The sequence below is a fragment of the Pinus tabuliformis genome, chromosome X (genome assembly GCF_031772625.1).
Source record: "Pinus tabuliformis cultivar Carrire ecotype Pingquan chromosome X, CPIR1, whole genome shotgun sequence".
In the NCBI taxonomy this organism is placed as follows: Eukaryota; Viridiplantae; Streptophyta; class Pinopsida; order Pinales; family Pinaceae; genus Pinus; species Pinus tabuliformis.
The window spans coordinates 1,343,558,128-1,343,578,610 of record NC_142308.1 but is presented as its reverse complement, the minus strand read 5'-3'; the positions used below and the strand labels follow the sequence as shown (position 1 = coordinate 1,343,578,610).

Genomic DNA, 20,483 nt, shown 5'->3' with positions numbered 1-20,483 from the left:
ATCTATGACCTAATAGATGATAATGCAACAAATGATATAAGGGAACAATTTTTCTTAGCAATTCTTAGATAAGTATGAGATCCCTGGGCTTAAATATGTTGTTTACACTTGTAGATTACATATTTATGATATGTTTGACGAAATACCGTCATGGCTAGTAGGGGTCTAGTTAAGGGCTTGTTCAAGTATTTGCATTTGCCTCATTGTTTCCTTGTTATCTTTCTGTTCTGAAGGTGTCATTCAATTCTGGGCAGTGACCTGGGCTCTGGGCCTGAAAAAGTGGCTCAAATCCCGGGGACGCTGGCACAACACTGAGCAAAATAGTCCTTGGATGCTGGCATGCCTTGGCATGAGAGCGTCTAGAGCCTCTTGGACGCTGTCAGGTCCATATCATGGGAGCGTCAGAGGGTTAACTAGTCTAAAACCTCAGTGGGACCCAGGGGCTAGCTACCTGAGTGGTTGGGATGGTTCTTAGGATTCCTGTATTTGATGTGGAAGGCCTGTATGTTATGTTTCCGTCGATTCCACTTACTTAAGGTCACATAGGAGGCTGAATCCAATCATAGTAGCCTCTCGTCACATGTTTACCCCCAGTTGACGAATTACTTGGGTACTTGTGGGAGGAGGGTGTTACACATAACCATCACTAAAAACAGAAAACAAAAAACAAAAAACAAAAAACAAAAAACAAAAAACAAAAAACAAAAAAACAAAACAAAAACAAAAAAAAACAAAACAAAAACAAAAAAAAACAAAAACAAAAACAAAAGACAAAAACAAAAACAAAAACAAAAACAAAAAAACAAAAAACAAAACTGTAACATAACCATGAGATTAAAGACCAATGGTTAAAGGTTTTAGGGATTATATTTTCCATGACTACTAACAAAAGAATAATTAGTTTCATGAATTCATCTTTCAATGCCAAAGACTTGATTACAAATCTCTTGATCGATGTTGTGAATATTTCATCCTTGAAAAAAAAAAGAACAAATGGAATTAAAGATTAAAGAGTCACCTAAATTTTTTTAAGAATACATTTCATGGAAGAACAAATGGAGTTAATGATTAAAGGGGCACCTTAACATTTCAAGAATACATTCCATGGCATAATCTACCACAAATGCATTCATGCTTGAAAAAGTTGTCCTTAATACCAAATCTTACAACCATAGGACGCGATTAAATCCTATGACTAATTGCTCTACTCTTGAGCAACAAACTACAAGCACTCGTTTTCATTAGACTAGGTTTGCACAATAGAGACAAACAAAGAACAATAACAAATTGTGAGCTCTTCAAATCAGAGTCTCATATGTTGAGGCATGTGTGCCCTTGTTTCACTAGAGGAAAATAATGCAATAGGATAAAAATAAGTGCATGAAAGTTTTCAAGACTTCCTAATGAGATTAGGTGGAAAAAAGCACAACATGAATAGTTGCATACATACCTTGAAATTCTTTAAAGCTAAGTTCATTGCTATGCTCAAGTTTTGAATTTGTATATGAGGATTTATACTTTTAAGCTTTGTTTTTAGGGTCTATGGCCTAGGTTTTGAATCTATATATAGGGATTGATGCTTTTAGGGTCTCGTAGGCTACAATGTGGCCATTGAGGAGTTATTAAATGCCATTATGCTGGAGAATTATTTATACCATTTTCATGCTTGATGTAAAAAATAAGAACATGATAAGTAATGCCAACTACTACCATTAGACCTAAAGAAATATCTACATAAGATCATACAACAAAATCTTAACATATACTAATAAAACCCTAACTTTATAGCACACAAATTAGCAAATGTATGAGATCAAAGAAAAATCTATAGTTCAAAACTTCTCTTTCTTCTAGTTCTTATAGCAAAACAAACAATGAACCTTTTTATATCCAGATTATGCCACCAATGAACCTTTTTATTTCCATTTTTATATCCAGATTATGCCACCAATGAACCTTTTTATTTCCATTTTTATATCCAGATTATGCCACAAATAGACGAAACTAAAGCTCAAATAAAATAGTTTTAAAATAATAAAGCCTTACAAAAAATAACAAATACATGAAAACAAAAATAAAATTTATAACTCAAAGATTTCAATTTTCCTCCAAAACAATCGCTATATAAAATTGGAGTTGTCTTTAGTGCGATTTTTTGGACTTTCCGGTGCCGAAATTTGGCGGAAAAAATTGAGGTGAAATCTTGATTTGTGTTATTTAAACTGGTTTTTTGACTGTATATATGGATTCAACACCCTGAAAAACCCCTAGGGCACTTCGATTGTGTAGGGGTTACCCATCAAGCTTGTGATTTCAATAAATTTCTGCTAGATTTTAGAGAAATTAGACTGTAAAAAACCCATCGGAAAAACTTCCAAAAAATATCACTAAAAACAACTCGTATAAAATTATAAATAAAATTCTTACTCATAAAGAGCAAAGATCAAACAAACAAACCATTTTGTTAGTCAAATACATTTTCTTCACAAAAAATTGTGTTTAATTCTTTGAAGTTTGAAAACATGTTTGACACATTAATATGATAAATCCAAATGCTGTTGCTTTTTTGGACATTCTCTGAACAGCAGATGTATCTCTGAATGTATCTCTGATATTTATATATCCTTAATATAAATCATACTGCTTTTTCTCTCTGAAAGAAAACATTAATATGATAAATTACGACGTGATATCTTGTGATACCTCGTCTAAGTGAGTCTAAGTGGCTAAAATTAAAATATAAAAGGTTTAGCCAGAATTAAAAAATCTTCACATCTTTTTGTTCCGAGAAATAAAAGGTTTAGCAAGAATTCAAAAATCTTCCCATCTTTTTGTTCTGAGAAATAATTATCAAACAAAATGAGAACATATTAAAATCAATAGTTTTTATTTAAAATTAGTGAGTCACATAGCCCAAAAGGACACTCTTTACTTATTAAACACATGCAAGTCTCTATTTATTAGACACCTACATTTCTCTACTTATTAAAAACATGTAAATCTCTATTTGTTAGACACCTACATTTTTACATTGGCTTAGGAGAGTGCAAGTCATATATTAACAACTATTTGTTTGCCGCCAAAACAAACGACTTCCAATTTTTATACCACCAACAATAAAAGATTTGAGTCATATATAAAAAATCTTCACATTTTTTTCCTAAAGATAGATCATCAAACAAATGGAATATAGGACAATAAAAACTAATGGTTGGTTGTATAGAAAGTTCAAAAGGTAACCATGTAATTATTTGACACATATATTTACAAACCATTTATAAAAATCTTCACATTTTTTTCCTAAAGATAGATCATCAAACAAATAGAATAGAGGACAATAAAAACGAAATTTTTTTATTTTAAGTTGGTTGTATAGAAAGTTCAAAAGGCAACTTTATACTTATTTGACACCTATATTTTTCTTGTGGCATGGTCTTGTAATGTAGGCCCTCGAATAACAAAGATTCATTCACCAACCAAAAATACATTTTACAAAGTTTTCATATAGCCCAAAAGATGAAAGATGTACATTTTACAAGTTTTCATAAGGCTCGTTTTTTATTTTTTATCTTCATGGATGAATTATGAAATAAATGGATAGCACATTAAAAAATTGATTGTATATTGGTGAAGCAAAAAGTTCAAAAGCTCTACTATGACTTAGCAATCTATACCAATTGTTTATGAATTTTCAATTATAATATTTTTTTTGAAGTTAAACACTTTGCATCACATTAAATGAGGATTACATAGACCAAAAAATTCTATTATTGGTTTACCCAAAGAGAAATTAGTCCAATAGCATAAGTTCAAAGTCTTGAGGTTGCTAAGACCTTGTTTAACTAGAGTATTTTGTAAATAGAAACTTATAAAAATAAGATGGTTGTGCCAAACCTTGACATACATCGATACGCAAAGACAAAAAGTACTACTTGTGCAAGCAACAAACCACTAGGCATTCGTGTTGGCTAGTCATTGCCCTCATCTAAGGAGAAGGAGATGTTGGTTGATCTCTTGGCTAGAATGGTTAGCTTGTAGTCTATATAATCAATTTTTTCATCCATCTTTGTGAATATGATAGAAGTATCTTGTTGATCTTTTTGTACCTCCCTTTGCCGCCTATAGTATTCAAATGACGTTTAACCTTGTGTCGACTTTCCGCCATGATCGATGAAGTAATGGGAGTACATGTAATGTGCCAAGTATAGTGGGAGCCACAACCCCCTCTCGTGTGAGTTGCCATCGTATCAAGGAGGGAGAGGGGGGGACACTCGCTCTTGGGCACCCTCCTTGAGGGATAAGGTCCTTTGTAGGCAGATCTTGACAGTGAGTTTGAATCGATTTTGAAATGTCCTCACTCCCATGCAAGTCAAGTGGATGAGTTGCTATGCTAAGACCAAAATTAGCTAGCTTATCGGTCAATTCATTTCCTTCTCTACAAACATGAGAGAGGAGGGGAGTTGTGATTTTTGCTAGGAGTTTTGTGGTATTACCTATTTGAGCTTCCAACCTCCAACTCCTAGAGACTTTGGAAGGATATAATCCACGTTAGATTTTGCGAAAGATGTTGATAATGGTCTTGGGATCTCCTTCAATAACAAGCTTGTGAAATTGTTTGTGGTAACAATTGAGAGACCTTCCTTCAAGTGCCCAAACTTCAACAACATTATTAGTCTTGAGGCCTATGGCACTTTTCATAAACATGAAGAATCTGCCCATTAGTGTTACGAAAGATTCCACCATATTGGGCTTGGCTTGGATTTCCTTTCGAGGCCCCATTGAAGTTAAGTTTGATGAAGTCCTCTCGAGGGGGGGAGCAAAAGGAAGGGCTGGAAGGGAAGAAATTGGGGAAGGAGGGAGTTTTCCATAAGGAATAGGGGGAGAGACCCATTTTGGTTAGAATGAATTTTTCAGGTTGATTGCATTCCCAATCTTTGGAGGACCAAGGAAGAGAAGAAATTGTTTCCCTTTTATTTAGGATAGCTTGCCAATAAAGTATGTGGAGGCCCTGATATTTTTAAATGTTTGTCGATTACGCTCCGTCCAAATCTCCCATAAGATGAACCTTGGGATGAGTTGTTATGCTCTATTGACAATGGGATTAGTAAAAGGGGAGTCATGCCAAAATTGTAGAGTGGATAAGGCATTATTTTGTATTTTGATAGTCTATTGAAATAGCATAGCAAGGTTGTCCCAAATAGACGCAGAGAAGTTGCAACCGTTGAGAAGAATATTGACACTTAGAATTCGATAAATAGAGAAGATAGATTGAGGGGCCCTAAAAACCTTGACCATTAACCCTTTCAATCATTATAGTTAATCTAAGATTTACAATTAAAATTATAATGGTTTTGGTACCCTAAGGAACTTTCTAATTCACTGTAAAAGAAGGATCCAACAAAATTATCCAAAATAAAAGATTGGTTTAAAGTGTTAAGGCACTCTCTAATTCACCTACGTAAAAGGATCAAACAAAGTTTTCCAAAATGGAAGGTTGGTTTTCACACGAGGCACTCTTTAAATCACCCAAAGAAAGGGATCCAACAAAGTTGTCCAAAATAGAAGGTTAGCTTTCGTGACACGAGGTGCTCTCTAAATAACCCATGGAAATGGATCCAACAAAGTTGTCCAAAATGGAGGGTTGGTTTTGGTGGCCAGAGCTGCTCCCTAAACCACCCAAGGAAAAGGATCTAACAAAGTTGTCCAAAATCAAAAGCTCATGGTGAAAGCCTAGTAAGCCATCTTTACGAGAGTTGAAGAACAAATTCTCATGGAACAATCAGAGCCTAATATAAGATTGTTCATTTTCATTGATTGTTTTCTAAATCTACTGAGATAAACAAATCCTACAAAAAATTCAAACCTTAAACCTAACCTTAAAATGCTTATAAATATTCTAATTTTCACAGTTGCAGAGAAAAACACATGCATATAGCTTAATTGATATGCAAAATGCAAAGCCTAAACACAAATGATGAAAACATCGACATGAACTATCAAAGCATTACCTTGGCTAAGGAATTGTCTGAACTTAAATTAGTGTTGTCACCTATGGACATAGTGGATGTAGCAGTGGTAGGGGAGGTGATAGTTGTAATGGAGGTGGAATTACTATTATTACTAGTGGCAATAGTGGGAGGTGAAGACAAAGAGGACACTAGTTGCTTCAAGGCTCCATGCCAAGGCCATACTTCTTGGTTATGTTTAGTTTAAAGAGTCCATAATTTCTCTCTAAGGTTGGAGAAGGCTTCAAATTCCCATTGAAGAGAAAGAAATTGAAGGCCTACATGCTCACATTAGGTTGCAGAGGAGTCTCCTTCTCGTGGAGCCTCTCCAAAAGGTTCTTGTTGTATGCCTTTGCATCCTTTGGCATGGCCATGACCTCATTGTCGTCCTACCTGGAGGGCCATTTGGTCTTCGAGACCCTAACTTGGACCTTACTGCAACCCAGTGCGGTGAACGTTGATCTAGGCTTAGAGCAAGTTGTCATAGAGCAAGTTGGTCTTGGATTCATCCTCACCATCATTTGGCTAGAAGAGAGCATAGTCTAGAGAGATGTTGCTGAAGCGCCCTTTAAGAAATAGGGGGAAAATATTAAGAACCTTGTAGAGTCCAAGGACTATCTCACCTTGACACCCTTTTTGCCTATACTTCTTCCTTTTTCCTTATACCTATCACCTAAATAATGCAATAGACACAAGGTTTTGTTAAAGGTAAGCACTTAAATGTCTCCTTCTTCATATTTGTCTATATACCTTATTGTTTTGTTAAAGTATGCATTTGGCAACAGAATTGGCCTGTTTCCGCAGCTAATCCGGATTTTCGCAGCTATCTCCATTGTTAACAGGGTTCAAATGCTCTAGCTCGGCCAAGGAAGATATGGATAGATGAGGAATGATCCCCTCGTGGATTTTTTCCTATTCTCTCGAGCCAATCCTTCAAGAAGATCACATGATAACACGGTCAACCTCAAAGTCAGTTGCAAGATTATCGTCGGGACAGAGATCGAGTTTTCTCGAAATCTTATCGATTTGCTTTTCCAAATATAAAATCGATTATTTAGCAATATAGTTTGATTTAATAGGATCGAAATAAAGATATATAGGCTTGAAACTCTCGTATTGTTATACAGAAAATTATTATAAAAGCAATGGTCGCTATGTGTTTTGGGTGCGTGCTGATATATGTAATTTTTAAGAACATATTGATACATTTGTTTGCAAGTAATAGACTTGGTTTATGTTTTCCATATTGGGTTGATTGGAGATTGTCGACTGTTTCATGGAGGGCCCCTATGACCAGTGCAGGTTTTTAACCAATTGCACATAGAGTTCCTTAATTGCTTTAGCATAGATGCTTTGTACTGTGTTTGAAATGCAATATGATGGAATTCATAATTGAATCGTTGTCTACATAAGCAATTCCCTTTGCTTTATACCTAGCTTAATTATGTTATTTCATTTGCTTTTTATCTGGTACAATTTGATCATTTCCCTTTTTTTCTACCTAATGTAGTCCACTGTTTCATTTTCATAGCGTAGTTGCTTTTCAGTTTATTAGATTTATGACTTGCTTAGATGAAGTTTAATGAGTAAAAGAGTCACAATCATTTTCTTGACAATTAAATCCAAACATCATTCATTTACAATCTGATATAATAGATCTCTTTAGCACATAGTAATTTAGGCTTGGCCGCAACATAGAATTCAGAGATAAAATCCAAAACAGTCTAACAAGAGTAAAGCTTAGAATCACACTTAAACCATCCATAAACTGATTCAATAGAAACTAATTAGCTAACAACTTTAAGGCACAATTCTTTAATATAATCAGTGATACCATCTTCATATTAACTCTAAATTTAGACTTTAACAAGAACATAGATATCTTAACGACATCAATTAACTTCTAGCACATATAGTGCACTTGTGCTTCATCAGTATACTTGCCCTAGTCAATAATTTATGCTGACAAATTAAGCACATTAAATTGGCTAAAAAACCTTGTAATCTTTTCATCATTTCCATTAAATATCAGTGTATTCTCATCCAAGAGAAATATGCAAAGGTTATGAGTCACTCATTGCTTACCGCACGGTGCTTAATATTTGCCAAATAAAGCTACTATATTGACTATAAATGGCTTGGCTCACTGCATAAGCTTAATCATTAACTTATTGCCTGCTTGATATTTGGTAAATAGAACTAACACATCAACCCACAAAAAGAAAATTGGACGTGTGAGTTGTTAAGAGAAAGTCCCATAGTTGCTTCATATAAGCCATAGTCTTTTTGCTGAAGACACTGCTGGAAGGTAAGAAGGACGACCCAAAAACCTCAAAAGAGTGTGTTGTGGACACCTTAACGTTGTTTTCGAGGCTGAGGCTTACTAAAGTGAAGCGTATGTTCTTCAGAGCACCCATTAGATTTTGTTCCAGTATTGTGTCGTTGTCCAAGTAGACCTCATTGCCTATAAGAACGTCTGTGATGTTCGACTCCGCGAGGATGTAGGCTGCCGCGTTCCTCTTCAACCATTGTTGGGGTTTGTCTTCGCTGACATTAATTGTGGCCACATATTTATTGCTAAGGCTAACAATGATCTCCATGCTCGTGCTCTAGAGAGTGTTGATAGATAGATATAATAGTTTAATCACATCAACGAGGTCGAGCAACGATGTGGATAGATAGATATAATATTTTAATCACATTCACAAGGCCAAGCAACCTATGGGACCCACGGGTAGCTAGCAAAGAAAACCCTGCACAACCCAAAACACTGCGCTTAAATCTCCTTTTCCTTCTACAACTTGGATCTTCTACTATGTATCATGACAAAGAAACATGCGATTCTTATTATCTTCTCTTCAAACAAATTGCTTAGATTGTTCACTTTTAGTGTCTCAATGCATTTGATTTAGATATCCTTGTAAACGGAACATTCCATAATGTAATGCCACTGAGTCTCTACCACTTCTTGAGCACTGAATTGTGTTGTAGATCAAAACATTTCTCAGATGAGAAGACTGTGATAACTCTGTGACCTCTAGTTCGTTTTTTTGCCCATAGTTGATTCCATCGTTCCCGTTACACTAAACCCCTCTGCAAGAGACAAGTACAAACGAGTTACACTAAAGTGGCAGTTCCTATTTCCAACCCTATTGAAACATAAATGCGTCTGACATGCAAGGGGAATAGCAGTTGCCTTGCTGCTAAAATGCCAAAGTCAACTTTGAGGGAAATATAAATGCAAAGCAACTACTATTCCCCTAGCATGTCAGACCGCATTTATGTTTCAATAGGGTTGGAAATAGAAACTGCCCACTAAAATAGGGTTGGAAATAGAAACTGCCCACTAAAATAGTATAATCGAATGTCGCTATCTCCAATGTGCATACCTAATAGCACCAAAATGAATGCCCAACGAAATCCACTCCCCTTCTCAAATTTAGCGATGTTGGCTTTGTGTCGGCTTCCATAGTTTTTATGAATTGAGCACTCTTTTGGAGGTAGAGGCCCAAGATTGACGGTGTAAGAAAAGCAGGAGACCATGCTCTTCGGATTGCTTTGCAGGGGCAATAGATAAACCCCAGAGACTAAACAAAAATACCCCACAAAAATTTCCTCAAACTCCACCTTTTGCTTGCCTTGGGCTTTTCAGGAAATCTAACTCCGTCGCGACAAGCATGCATTCCCTTCTCCAGTCGTACTCCCCGGCATCCAATTTTTAGTCCTCTTCATCCCACCGAAAAAATCCTCAATGACAGTGCCGCAACGATCTCCTGCTCCTTGAGTGGAAATTCCCGAAAATATAAAATGATCTTTGTTTCCTTCCGTTGTGGAATTTTCATCGGTGACCATTGAACATCTTCAGCATATCTGGGACTTTCGCTAATTCTGTGAGCAATTGTCTATAATGAGACTTTTTGGAAGCTTTTCCGGTGGGTTTTTCCGGTCAAAATCCGGCAGCAATTTATTGGAATCGTAAGTTTGATAGCTAGTTTCTGCACAATCAAAGCGTCCCAGGAGTTTTTCAGGGTGCTGAATCCAAATATGCAGTTAAAAAACCATTTTAACTGCAACAAATCAAAATTTAACCTCAATTTCTTCTGCCGGATTCCGTCATCGGAATCTCCAAAAAATCGCACTATAGACAACTCCATTTTGTGATGAGAATAATGACATACAGTATGATATATCATTTCATTGGATGAGAATAAATGTAATATTTGTGTACAAAATGAAACAGCCACTAAGCGAATCGTTAAACCTAGTGCCACGTATCACGAAGAGAAGAGAGGGCCCTTTTACATTCGCGCCATTTTCCGTTCCAAATTGCATAACTCGCCCAAGAAGCCTCTATCTTCTGCTGAACAGTTCTTTCGCTCTTAACGCACTGTGGTAGTCCATCGCAGAGAATTGCAGCAACAGCGATGGAGCAAATGACAGAATACGAACGCAAGAGGTTAGAAAATGTCCAGCGCAACCGACAGATGTTAGCGGCTCTTCGCGTACACGATACAGCTGAGCGCCTTCGTTCCGCCACAAAAAAACCCAAGTAAGTCCCATTCCCCATCCCCAAATGCCTCCTAAGCTTGTGCGGCCAAAATAATTAAACGACTATTGCTGTTTGGAAGGTCGGAGACTAAGGCTTATAAGCCTCCCAAGCGTGAAAGAGAACCGGAACCCTCTGTACTTCGAAGGTCCCTCCGTACCAGAGGTCTCTCCCCTCACAGAATCGGGGATTTGGGCAGTGATGGCCTACCTGCTACACCCCGCGAGGGTTTGACTCCGCCAAGCTCTTGTTCTCCGAAACCCCCCACATCCTCGAGGAAGGGACCTCTACGTTTAGCTGAAACTTATGCACCCTACGGGGAAGAGGATTCTTATGATCATTATTTCAACCGGCTCAGAGAGCTCAGGGACCACGAGCCTTCGGCGGATTTGATATGCGCTAAGCAAGACAGGGAATCGGAAGGCCGAGGTCTTGTTGGGCCAAAATTTAGTCCGGAAGACCTAAATTTGGAGGCCAAAGACATAGCCAGGGTTGCTCCAAATAGAGTACTCAGTGTCCATATCTTGCCTTGCAGGGAGAGGGTTATTGTTGTGAGTGGAGACAGGGAAGGCTATTTGAGCCTGTGGGATGCTGATTGTGAGGAGGAAGGAAAAGGATTTCATATGTATCAGCCTCATTCAGCCCAGCTATCAGGAATTGCGACCGCGCCTTTTTCTGTGGAGAAGGTTCAATTCTTACCATGGTGTGTTATTAAATTTTTAGTCCCTGGTTGTTCTTTATTTGTTGCTTGCAATCTTTTTGAAATTATAATTTAACAAATGCAGTTTGTATACTTACCAAGGGCAGATCACAAGAGCAAGAACAAAACAATTATTTTGAAATTGTAATTTAAGTGCATTTTGAATACGGCTCAAGAACAATTCTCAAGACCAGAATGGAAATCTAGTGAACAACTCAACATTTTGTTAACCTCATTATGAACCAAACAATGTTTCGTTACCTAGAATTAGCTAGTATTCATGTTTTAGATGTGACACAATCGTCATGGGATATTGTGGCTTGGTAAAAGTTGTTCCTACGGGCTGCAAGATGTTGCTTAATACTGCTCTTTTAAGGCAGAATCGTAGTTGTCATGTGTCTGTATTGATATAAATATGGATATAAAACAGTGCAAGATTTGCTTAATAGTGCTATTTTAAGGCAGAATCATAGTTGTCATATGTCTGTATCCATATAAATATGGATATAAAAAGTTTATATGATATAGAAAAAGAAAAAAGAAAAAAAAATATATTGGAAGAGGCTAAATATTGTTGAAATATCAAAGTTCAATAGTATAGATTCGAATGTGGGCGAGATATGGTTGTAACACATCAAAAGTAAGGCCGAGTTACAACTGAAGGACGCCTAAACAATCGAGATATGGCTGAAATACGGCCAAAGTAGAGGCATATGTACGGCTGAAATATGCCCAATTTGTGGTCCTTATACGCACGTCCGAAGTAATGGACGAGATACGACTGAAATGCACTTAATCTAAGGTCTTATCTACAGAAGCCACAATTTTGCAGGGACTGTGAATTTCTCGCTGGAATTTGGCTTTGTTTGTTGTTGTTGAAAAAATCTAACTGTGGAAGTGTTTAAATCGTTGTTGTTGTTGTTGTTTTTTTTAATGGTAAAAATGAATTCAGCATCATCAAGAACCTCTATAACCTCTAAGAAACCTCCAGATTTTCTAAAAATAATCCCAAATTTTCTATTAGTTACCCGGCGAAATTGTGGCCTGTTTAGACTACGGGCTGAAACTAATTGCAGAGATATGGCTGCAATGTACCCAACATAATTCTCAAGATACGGTTATCATAGTTTGACCCTTTTTTGCTCTATATTGCTGAATATGGCTCTATCTGTATTCATAGGCTGTATATCTGCTGCACTTCTGTGTTAAGAAGGATGTATATCTGTATAAAGAAGGTTGACTGAATTTTTGGGGATTACAAAGTAATAGTTGATTTTGTTCTGGGAAAGATCCATATTAGCAATCCTCAACTTGCAGGCTGGATGAACAGGATTCAGTCCGTCTCAATTTTTGGGGATTCCAAAGTAATGGTTGATTTTGTTCTGGGAAAGATCCATATTAGCAATCCTCAACTTGCAGGCTGGATGAACAGGATTGCTTTTCTATGGGAAAGGATGGAAGGATGTTCCATTCAGCACATTTACAGGTTACAGAACAAGAAGGCTGACAGTTTATCAAAGGATGGTCTGCTTACAGCTCCAGGTATATGGCACATGAAGGTTATCTCAGACAAGCAAGTGTTCTCTATCACAGAATTCTCTTTACCTGAAGCTTAATATCATCTTGCTGGTGTCAGGTATGTTTTTTGTCTATTTTGTCCTTGCTGTCCTCATTTCTGTTTATGTCAATCACCTTCTTGGAATTTTGATGTATCCTCCAAGGAGGATCTTAGTTCTCAAACTGTATGTATTTGCAAAATACCGATTTTGAGGCCCCTACTACAGTGAATGACTGTCCTTTTAAACGATCATCAAAATTATGTTTTTCGGGGATCTCCATCCTCTTTATCAGGCTTTTTCTGTCATGGATTTTTAGTCCGTTATCCAGCTCATTTGCAGTTTCTGTCTGGCAATGTATTCTGATCATTATACTCCTTATATAATATATTACGCTTAGGAAAGAAAAAAATCTGTATAAAGAACGTAATAAATGGTGACTACGGGCAGAAGTGGACACACGACAAAAGTCTGCCGTACATCTGTGAATATGGTAACTACGGCACTTGGAAAGATGTTAGATAAATCATTTTTATGATGTCGATTGACATGAATATTCTTCCTTCTTTATCTGCGCTATTAATATTATTTTTTCCCTATTATTATTATTTTTATAACGGATCAGTAATTTGAATTCCTAGTGCATCATGAATAATGGTTTGAACACTACAGAATATATAGATGGTTAAGGCCAGTAACTCTCGCTACAACTAGTTTTTTATTGTTCTTTGGGTAATTATCTGAACTCTTTTTTTGTTACTTATTCACATGCAGTTGATAAATGCCAATGTTTTTGCATGTGCAGGTCCTCTCTTGTAGCTATGATGGGTTTATTCGTTGTATGGATATTGAGAAAGAAGTCTTTGATATCCTATACACGAACAATACGCGTCTTTCAGCTATCTGTTTTGCGCCACATGGTTTTCAATCCGCTTATTTTGCTGAGGCACACGGTGAAATGAAGGTGCTTGATTTGAGGGTTGGGGGTGTTTCAAACTCATATGATGTGCATGAAAAGAGGATAAATTCTATAGATTTTCATCCTTATAATCCACATTTAGTGTCTACAAGCTCAACTGATTGTACGGCAAGCATATGGGATTTGAGAAATATGGGAAAGAATCATCTCAAAAGCATTGCTACTGTGAGACATGATAGGGCAGTGCATTCTGCGCACTTCTCTCCTAGTGGAAACTACCTTGCAACAAGGTATATAGTTGGCAGTCTTTTAGTTCTTAGTGTCTAAAGAAAAAATAAATCCACTTTTTTGTTAATTATTATTATTTTATTTTTTCCCAGCAGTCATTGTAGGCTATTTTATTATATAAGATAAACTAAATTGAAAACCATATCATCCACTACATAATCAGCATCATCATAATTACTGAATTCTAATACAAACTTGTGGCATGTAATTGTGTTAGAAACTCTGTTGACTTTTAACAGTGCGTAACACTGGATTTAATCTATGGAATCCTTACATTTGAGGCGGACGATGAGTCGTAGGTAAAACAGTTTGAAACGTTGACTAAGCCATGGACCAAATTGCAGATAATGTGGAAAGCATAAATGCTAATGCTTCCTTCATTTTTATGATTGTTGGAATCATTGTTGGGCCCAACTCTTCGTTTGGAGTTTGGACCTTGTCTAATTGAAACGATGTTGGGTTCATGTGCAACAGCTATAATGGCAATGTGGGATTATTGAATGGACTGGACTCATGGAATACAACATTGATATATCATTCCAACCCCTCGCGTACAAGGAAATCTTTTCTCAGGCATGGTTCCCATCCTTCACCATAACATGTTTACAGTTTTTCAAAGTTTTATTTTCTTTTCCGGTTGATACAAGTAGGTTTTATTTCGAGTGATACCTTTTGCATTTTTCTTTTCTTTTCTTTTGCACTGGCTCATTCTAGGTTGAGACATTTCTTTAATTTTTTTTTTTTTTTAACAAAGTCGGTTGCTATATATTGATTGAAAAAAGTGATAAGGCATGGAGCCGTACATAGTTTGCTTCGAGAGCATTACATATCCGAGGATAGAGCATGAGGTTCCTATCCCTGAATTGGTTTCTGAAAATTCTGACTACTAAAGAGCTAGTACTACTATATATCCGGACGAACTGATGACACAAAAATTTGCATTTGCAATACATAGTTAGTCAATGGAAATATGACTGGTATTTCTCGCAGTGGAGTCCTCGGGATGCTGATCTGCTTCCATTGGCTTTGCGCTTGAAGAAGTTGATTTCTCTTTCTGCTTTGCTTCCAAAATTTCCCTTAGAATTGCCAACGACTCCTCGGCATGGATGCATCTGTTGTTGAGCCCGTTGAACTGCTCCTGAAGCGAGTGAACCCTGTGGAGAAACAAATTCATTTCTGTACGGTATTTAGCGTGGAGATTTCTGAACTGCTCCTCGAATTTTGCTTCTAGACTTCGAATCTGCTCTGCATGCCTAGCTTCCATATTTCGCACTTGATCTTCCAGAATTCGTTGTTGAGCTCTGACCTCGTCGAATTCGGCCTGGAGGTCGCGGCAATGGAAGCATTGCTCAGAACGAGCCATCACAAAATGGGGTTGGATTCTAAGAGGGACGGTTTCACAAGGATGATCTATAGACTCCTTCTGGCTACAAGAGGAAAAGGCCCAGGTAATAATGCGCGGATTATTGGCAGGTCTGGGTAAGATTAAAAAAGAGCAGATGAGCTTCGAGATCCCCGATCTCACTTTCAAGGATAGGTAAAAAAAGAGAATCTGTAAGATAGCTCCCAGGACTAAGAGATAAGAAATTGAAAAAAGGGGAGATGAGCCGGGTAGGTGCGAGCAGAGGGAGACATTTCTTTAATTTTTAATCATTCAAAACTAAGGCATTTTAAGTTTTATTAACTATAGCCTATGTAAGTATACGCGTGTATGCTTTTGTTGATATTCTTTAGTTAGTTTGTAGTCTTCTATTAGGCTTGTCAGCCTTGTCTAAATATATGCTATGTAATCATATATATTTGTTTTGTGAATTGAAACCTGTTTTACCTATCTACCAAGTTGTTTATCCATTTGACTATCCACATGTGTATTTATGTAATTTTAAAAATGTCTTGTTTAATACCTATCCCTAGTTAGCATGACGAGCCCTACCGCATTATATGTTCATGAATAAAAGTTCAGTTTAAGCATTACTGTATAGAGGAAGAGTTGTACATATTTATAGACTCCATTGGCATAAATTGATAGCACTCTGTCGCACAGCTTGCAGATATATTAGTGTGTTTTGTTTGAAGTTTAAACCTCCATTCTAAAATGCGCATTACAAAGTACAATGTTGATAAGCTAGCCCTCACCGATATATCTATGATTATATGTATTCTATTTGTTATTTGCCGTTCTATATTCATTGTGCTGACTCCCTAATGTTAGAGATTATGAGCTCACGCTTGCTCAAATCCATATTGATTGGATCAATAAACTCTTGATTTCACTGTTCGAGGCTTTAGGACTTTTCCAGAGGCAATTTAAAAAAAATGAGAAAGTGCAATTGAAATGCATTTAGATTTCTTAATGATAATATATGTGAATCTAGTAGATGAAATTATGGTTCCAAGTTAAGGGCAGATGGCTCCAACAAATGCTTAGTCAAACAATGCACAGCCATCCAACAAATGCTTAGTCAAACAATGCATAGTATATGAAACAATGGTTGATGTGATATATTGCTTCAATACTATTGAAAGTATTTCCTTATTTGGATTTAACCCTATTAGGTTTTTTATTTTGATTGTTTTTCATTTCTGGTCTTTGAAATTGGTCTTTGAAATTACTCTAGGCACCATTGCTATTATTACTTGGACTCTAGGGTTCCAGTGACCTACTTTGATCACTTGTAGACATTACTATAATTTAATTTAATTTTATTGTTTTTGCAGACAACAATCTGACCCCACCCTCATACACTTAGGTGACTAATGGGGGTGCTGGTGCTAGGACAGCTCCAGGGAATAGTGGGGGATAAGACTTTTCTAAAAGAAACATTCATAAACTAATTTTTTTAGCATTCTTCAATTTAAATAGTAAGGTGGCTGGTAACACTTCCAAAGGACTCAATGAGATTTGACCTTTGTGGACTTAGCACAACCCCATTTACCAATGGGGCTAACGCTTTCATTTCATTTGCTAATCTTTTCTTTATTAATTTCTCTTTATTCTAACCAACATCTTCATCTTTCACTGGTAAGCAAGGTCTTTCTTCTACACGAGTTACATGGCCTTTAATATGTTGACAAGTAGGTTATTCGTGAAACCTGCTAAACCCTTGAATTCCACAACTCAGTTTGGTGTCTAATAGGAGAAAGGCTGATCTATTGACTGATGTTGGTGTGATTGCAAGTTAATTTTCATTCATAAGTTAGATAGTCTTTGTTTAAGTAGACCTTTTTACGAGAAGCATTCTAGACCCTAGAATTCTTCAATTTATGGCAATTGTTAGTCACGTCTAATTCAATATACATTATTTTAAGCCTCTTTACATGGTAGTAAGAACACACCGTTTGCCTTATGCTACGAGACTTCCTCAGCTAATATGTTGCCTTGACGGTAGATTTCTGTGAAGAAGTCACCATTATCACTTTTGGCCATTTTGGCTAAAATTTAGGGATCCGAAATGTATACAATTACGTAATATATAACAAAATCTTGTTCAGGACAGCCAAGGACTGCCCACGTGCAATATGAAAGTGAAAAAAAAAAACTTTGTTATATTGCAATTTTATCTCAAGATGGCGAGATACATGCAGAGTGCATATTTCATAAAAGGTTTGTTCGAATCAATTGTATCCAGTTTTCTAGCAGCATAAGTACATGCGCGTTTCAAAACTGTTACTACGTCTGTTATAGTGCAATTTTATCTGAGGATGCAGAGTGCATAGTTCATAAAAAGTTTGTTGGAATCAATTGTGTCCCGTTTTTTAGCAGCCAACAAGTGTTTCATGTGCGTTTAAAAACTTTTACTACGTCCGTTGTTTAGCCTAAGTTCTAACTTTGGTATGTTCATTTTGTAGGGATGTGCGAAAGTATGTGCAAGCCGTTTATTGTGCTGATATATTTACCAAGTTGATATATACCGTGTTGTTATAATTTCTGTTATGTTTTAAACTTGGCTGGTTTCTTTTGCAGAACAAAATGGGGACGGGATTGCAGGGCAATATGGGGATGGAATGATAAATATATTTTCATGGGTAACTTGGAAAAGGCTCTTGATGCAATCTGTACATCGACAAAGATAACAACAACTTTACACAGCCCATTGATGACAGCAATTCCTTCGAGATTATCTAAGCATCCTTTCTCCCATGGCATATTGGCTGTGGCCAACGGAAGTGGTCAGGTGTGGGTATGGCGAAAACATTGAAGTACCTCAATAATGCTCTTGTTCTCGTATTGGTGTAACCTATTTAGCGGCCAAATATTATATAATGGTGCAATGGGCATTTTTTTGCAACGGAAAAAAGAAATGTGTCGATGTTGGAGTTCATAGATAACATGTAAATGTATTTCAATTTCCTTTTGAAATGTGCATTGAAGTATTTGAACTTCGTTTACATATATGCACACATGGAACTGGAGTCATATAAAATGGTTAATGTCTCTCTCATTTCCATTTTGTAACACCCTTTGTAAGTATAATGGTGTTATTGGTTGTGGTCATCTAAATAATGAAATAATCACTATGCATTAGAATTTATTATTATGGAAACATCTTTTTTATTCACAAGTGATTCTAAGTATAATTTTTCCATAGTTTAGTCTTTGTTTTTATTAGCTATTTTTCAACTCTGTTTTTATGCAAAGAATGAATTAGTGAAATACCTCTAACACTACCAAATTTAATAGTCTAGCCTTGTAGTAGTCGTGTATTAGTCTAGTCTTGCAGGACAGTAATTGAGTAAGTTTTCTTGGAAAACTCTGCTTTGGCTAGACAATTTGCTGGGGTGTTTCCCTTTGGTTTATGTGAGAGGGGGTTACCACTCTAATCTTCTTGATCATCTCTGCTGTGTTCACCAATCTTGACATAAGGCATTAATTTCTTGATACCTTAGTTGAGTTAGTTTTGTTGATAATTCTTTTTATAGCTCCTTTAAGGAGTTCATGGTCACCTTCAACCACTAAATTCATGTTTCGTTTCTGTTTGGCAATTTGCAAACCATGGAGGAGCCTTTCTCTTGCCCGAGATAAAGTTGGATTACCCTTTGATGCCCCATCGAAGTTTTAGCGTTATATGGAATATTGATGCGGGGGGTCATTGAACATGGTGTTGGATCTATTAGGCAGAGTTTGGGTTAAGCATGAGATTGCAACCTCTTTTTGATTGCCAACTTTGACAGAGGATGGCCTCACTCCCTGACGATTCCCAAGCCTCCTTAGGCCATGTTGTGTTCATTAATAGTTTCTTTGATATTCCTTTGGATCAACTCCCATATTGAATCAGTTGTTCAACTTTCAAATTTGAAGATTATTAGAATATTCCTATTTAGTATTTAATACTCATTTTTTTATCTGTTGCTATTTTTTCGTTTAAGCAGTTTCTTAGATGAAACTGAGTGTTTCCATATTCTACATAGAAACTTGATGTTTCTATTATTGTAAATATCTCTGTATTATCATTGAGCTGTATGCTCATTTTGAATTAATTCATTCAACATTCTTTTATGGTATCAGAGTGAGGTTAAGAGATTTCTTGAACAGTTATTCTCTCTGCATCCTAATCTCTTGAGTCCTTTCTAAGGTCGAGCCCTCTGTAAGCCAGGTAGCCTTCACTGAGTCTTAGCCTCGGCTTTGCTCACTGTGATAAAAGCTTACAGTCGTCCATCTCGATACAGAAATGGATTCTTCTCCTGCATAATCATTTTTCTGAGGAATTAACTTTGTGGCGGTGACCGTTTCGTGGGAGCGGGATTCGTTTTCTGGCTGGCCAATTTGCACTCATCTCGTCTCCGATTTCTCTGTGGACTGTTTCGGCACTGGGTTTACAAGTTAGCAATTCTACTGTGTTTTTCATCCGAGCAAAGTCGATTTGTGATTTCTCGTCATACACACCATCTCCGACGGCTTTCCGGCTCGGAATCGTGAAACCGCCTTGAAATTAAAGCCCAACATTTCGAATCCCGCTATTTCTTCGGCAAAGCCTTGTCGTCTCATCGTGGTTCTCGTCTTTCCTATTGGTCTCATCGTGATACTCTGCTTCAGCTCGTGCCGCTAATCGAACCCAGCACCTTTTAATACCAAGCATATTTTGACAACCCAGAGGTTACCGAGGATTGCCATTGAAGACCGATAAATAATTACTGTGAAGCAGCAGCGTTTTTATCAGAGATCCAGCAAGAAGAGACCGGGAAAAATCGTAGCAGAGACGTAAAGCTTTGAAGGCATTCGACGGCTCACGTGGGTTCAATTTTTTTTTTTTCAATCTACGAATCACGTGGGATATTCGACGGCTCACGTGGGATATTCAACTGTGCTGCTGGGGATCCCCACGCCACTTTGCCAGGTAAACCGCACGTCGCTGGGCACGACAACGGGCCACGTCCATCAAATCGTGGACTTTCCTCTCGGATCTCCTTGCTTCGTGCCACATTGTGGGATTCGAACTGGGGAAGTGAGAAGCTTCAGCGGCAAACAGTG

The 20,483-nt window shown here is 37.1% G+C and overlaps 1 protein-coding gene and 1 pseudogene across 1 annotated transcript; one reads left to right on the top strand and one right to left on the bottom strand.

The window, feature by feature from the left end:
* The window catches only part of LOC149145043 (glucan endo-1,3-beta-glucosidase 14-like), a 35,082-nt pseudogene extending 25,235 nt beyond the window's left edge, over nt 1-9,847 (bottom strand).
* A 322-nt stretch (nt 9,848-10,169) lies between these two features.
* Nucleotides 10,170-18,527, top strand: LOC149145042 (uncharacterized). Its single transcript, XM_089447233.1, has 5 exons — nt 10,170-10,554; nt 10,634-11,237; nt 13,613-14,016; nt 14,489-14,587; nt 17,979-18,527. The coding sequence occupies exons 1-5, from the start codon at nt 10,430-10,432 to the stop codon at nt 18,211-18,213; spliced, it is 1,467 nt and encodes a 488-aa protein (XP_089303359.1). The 5' UTR covers nt 10,170-10,429; the 3' UTR covers nt 18,214-18,527.
* Nucleotides 18,528-20,483: the final 1,956 nt, after the last annotated feature.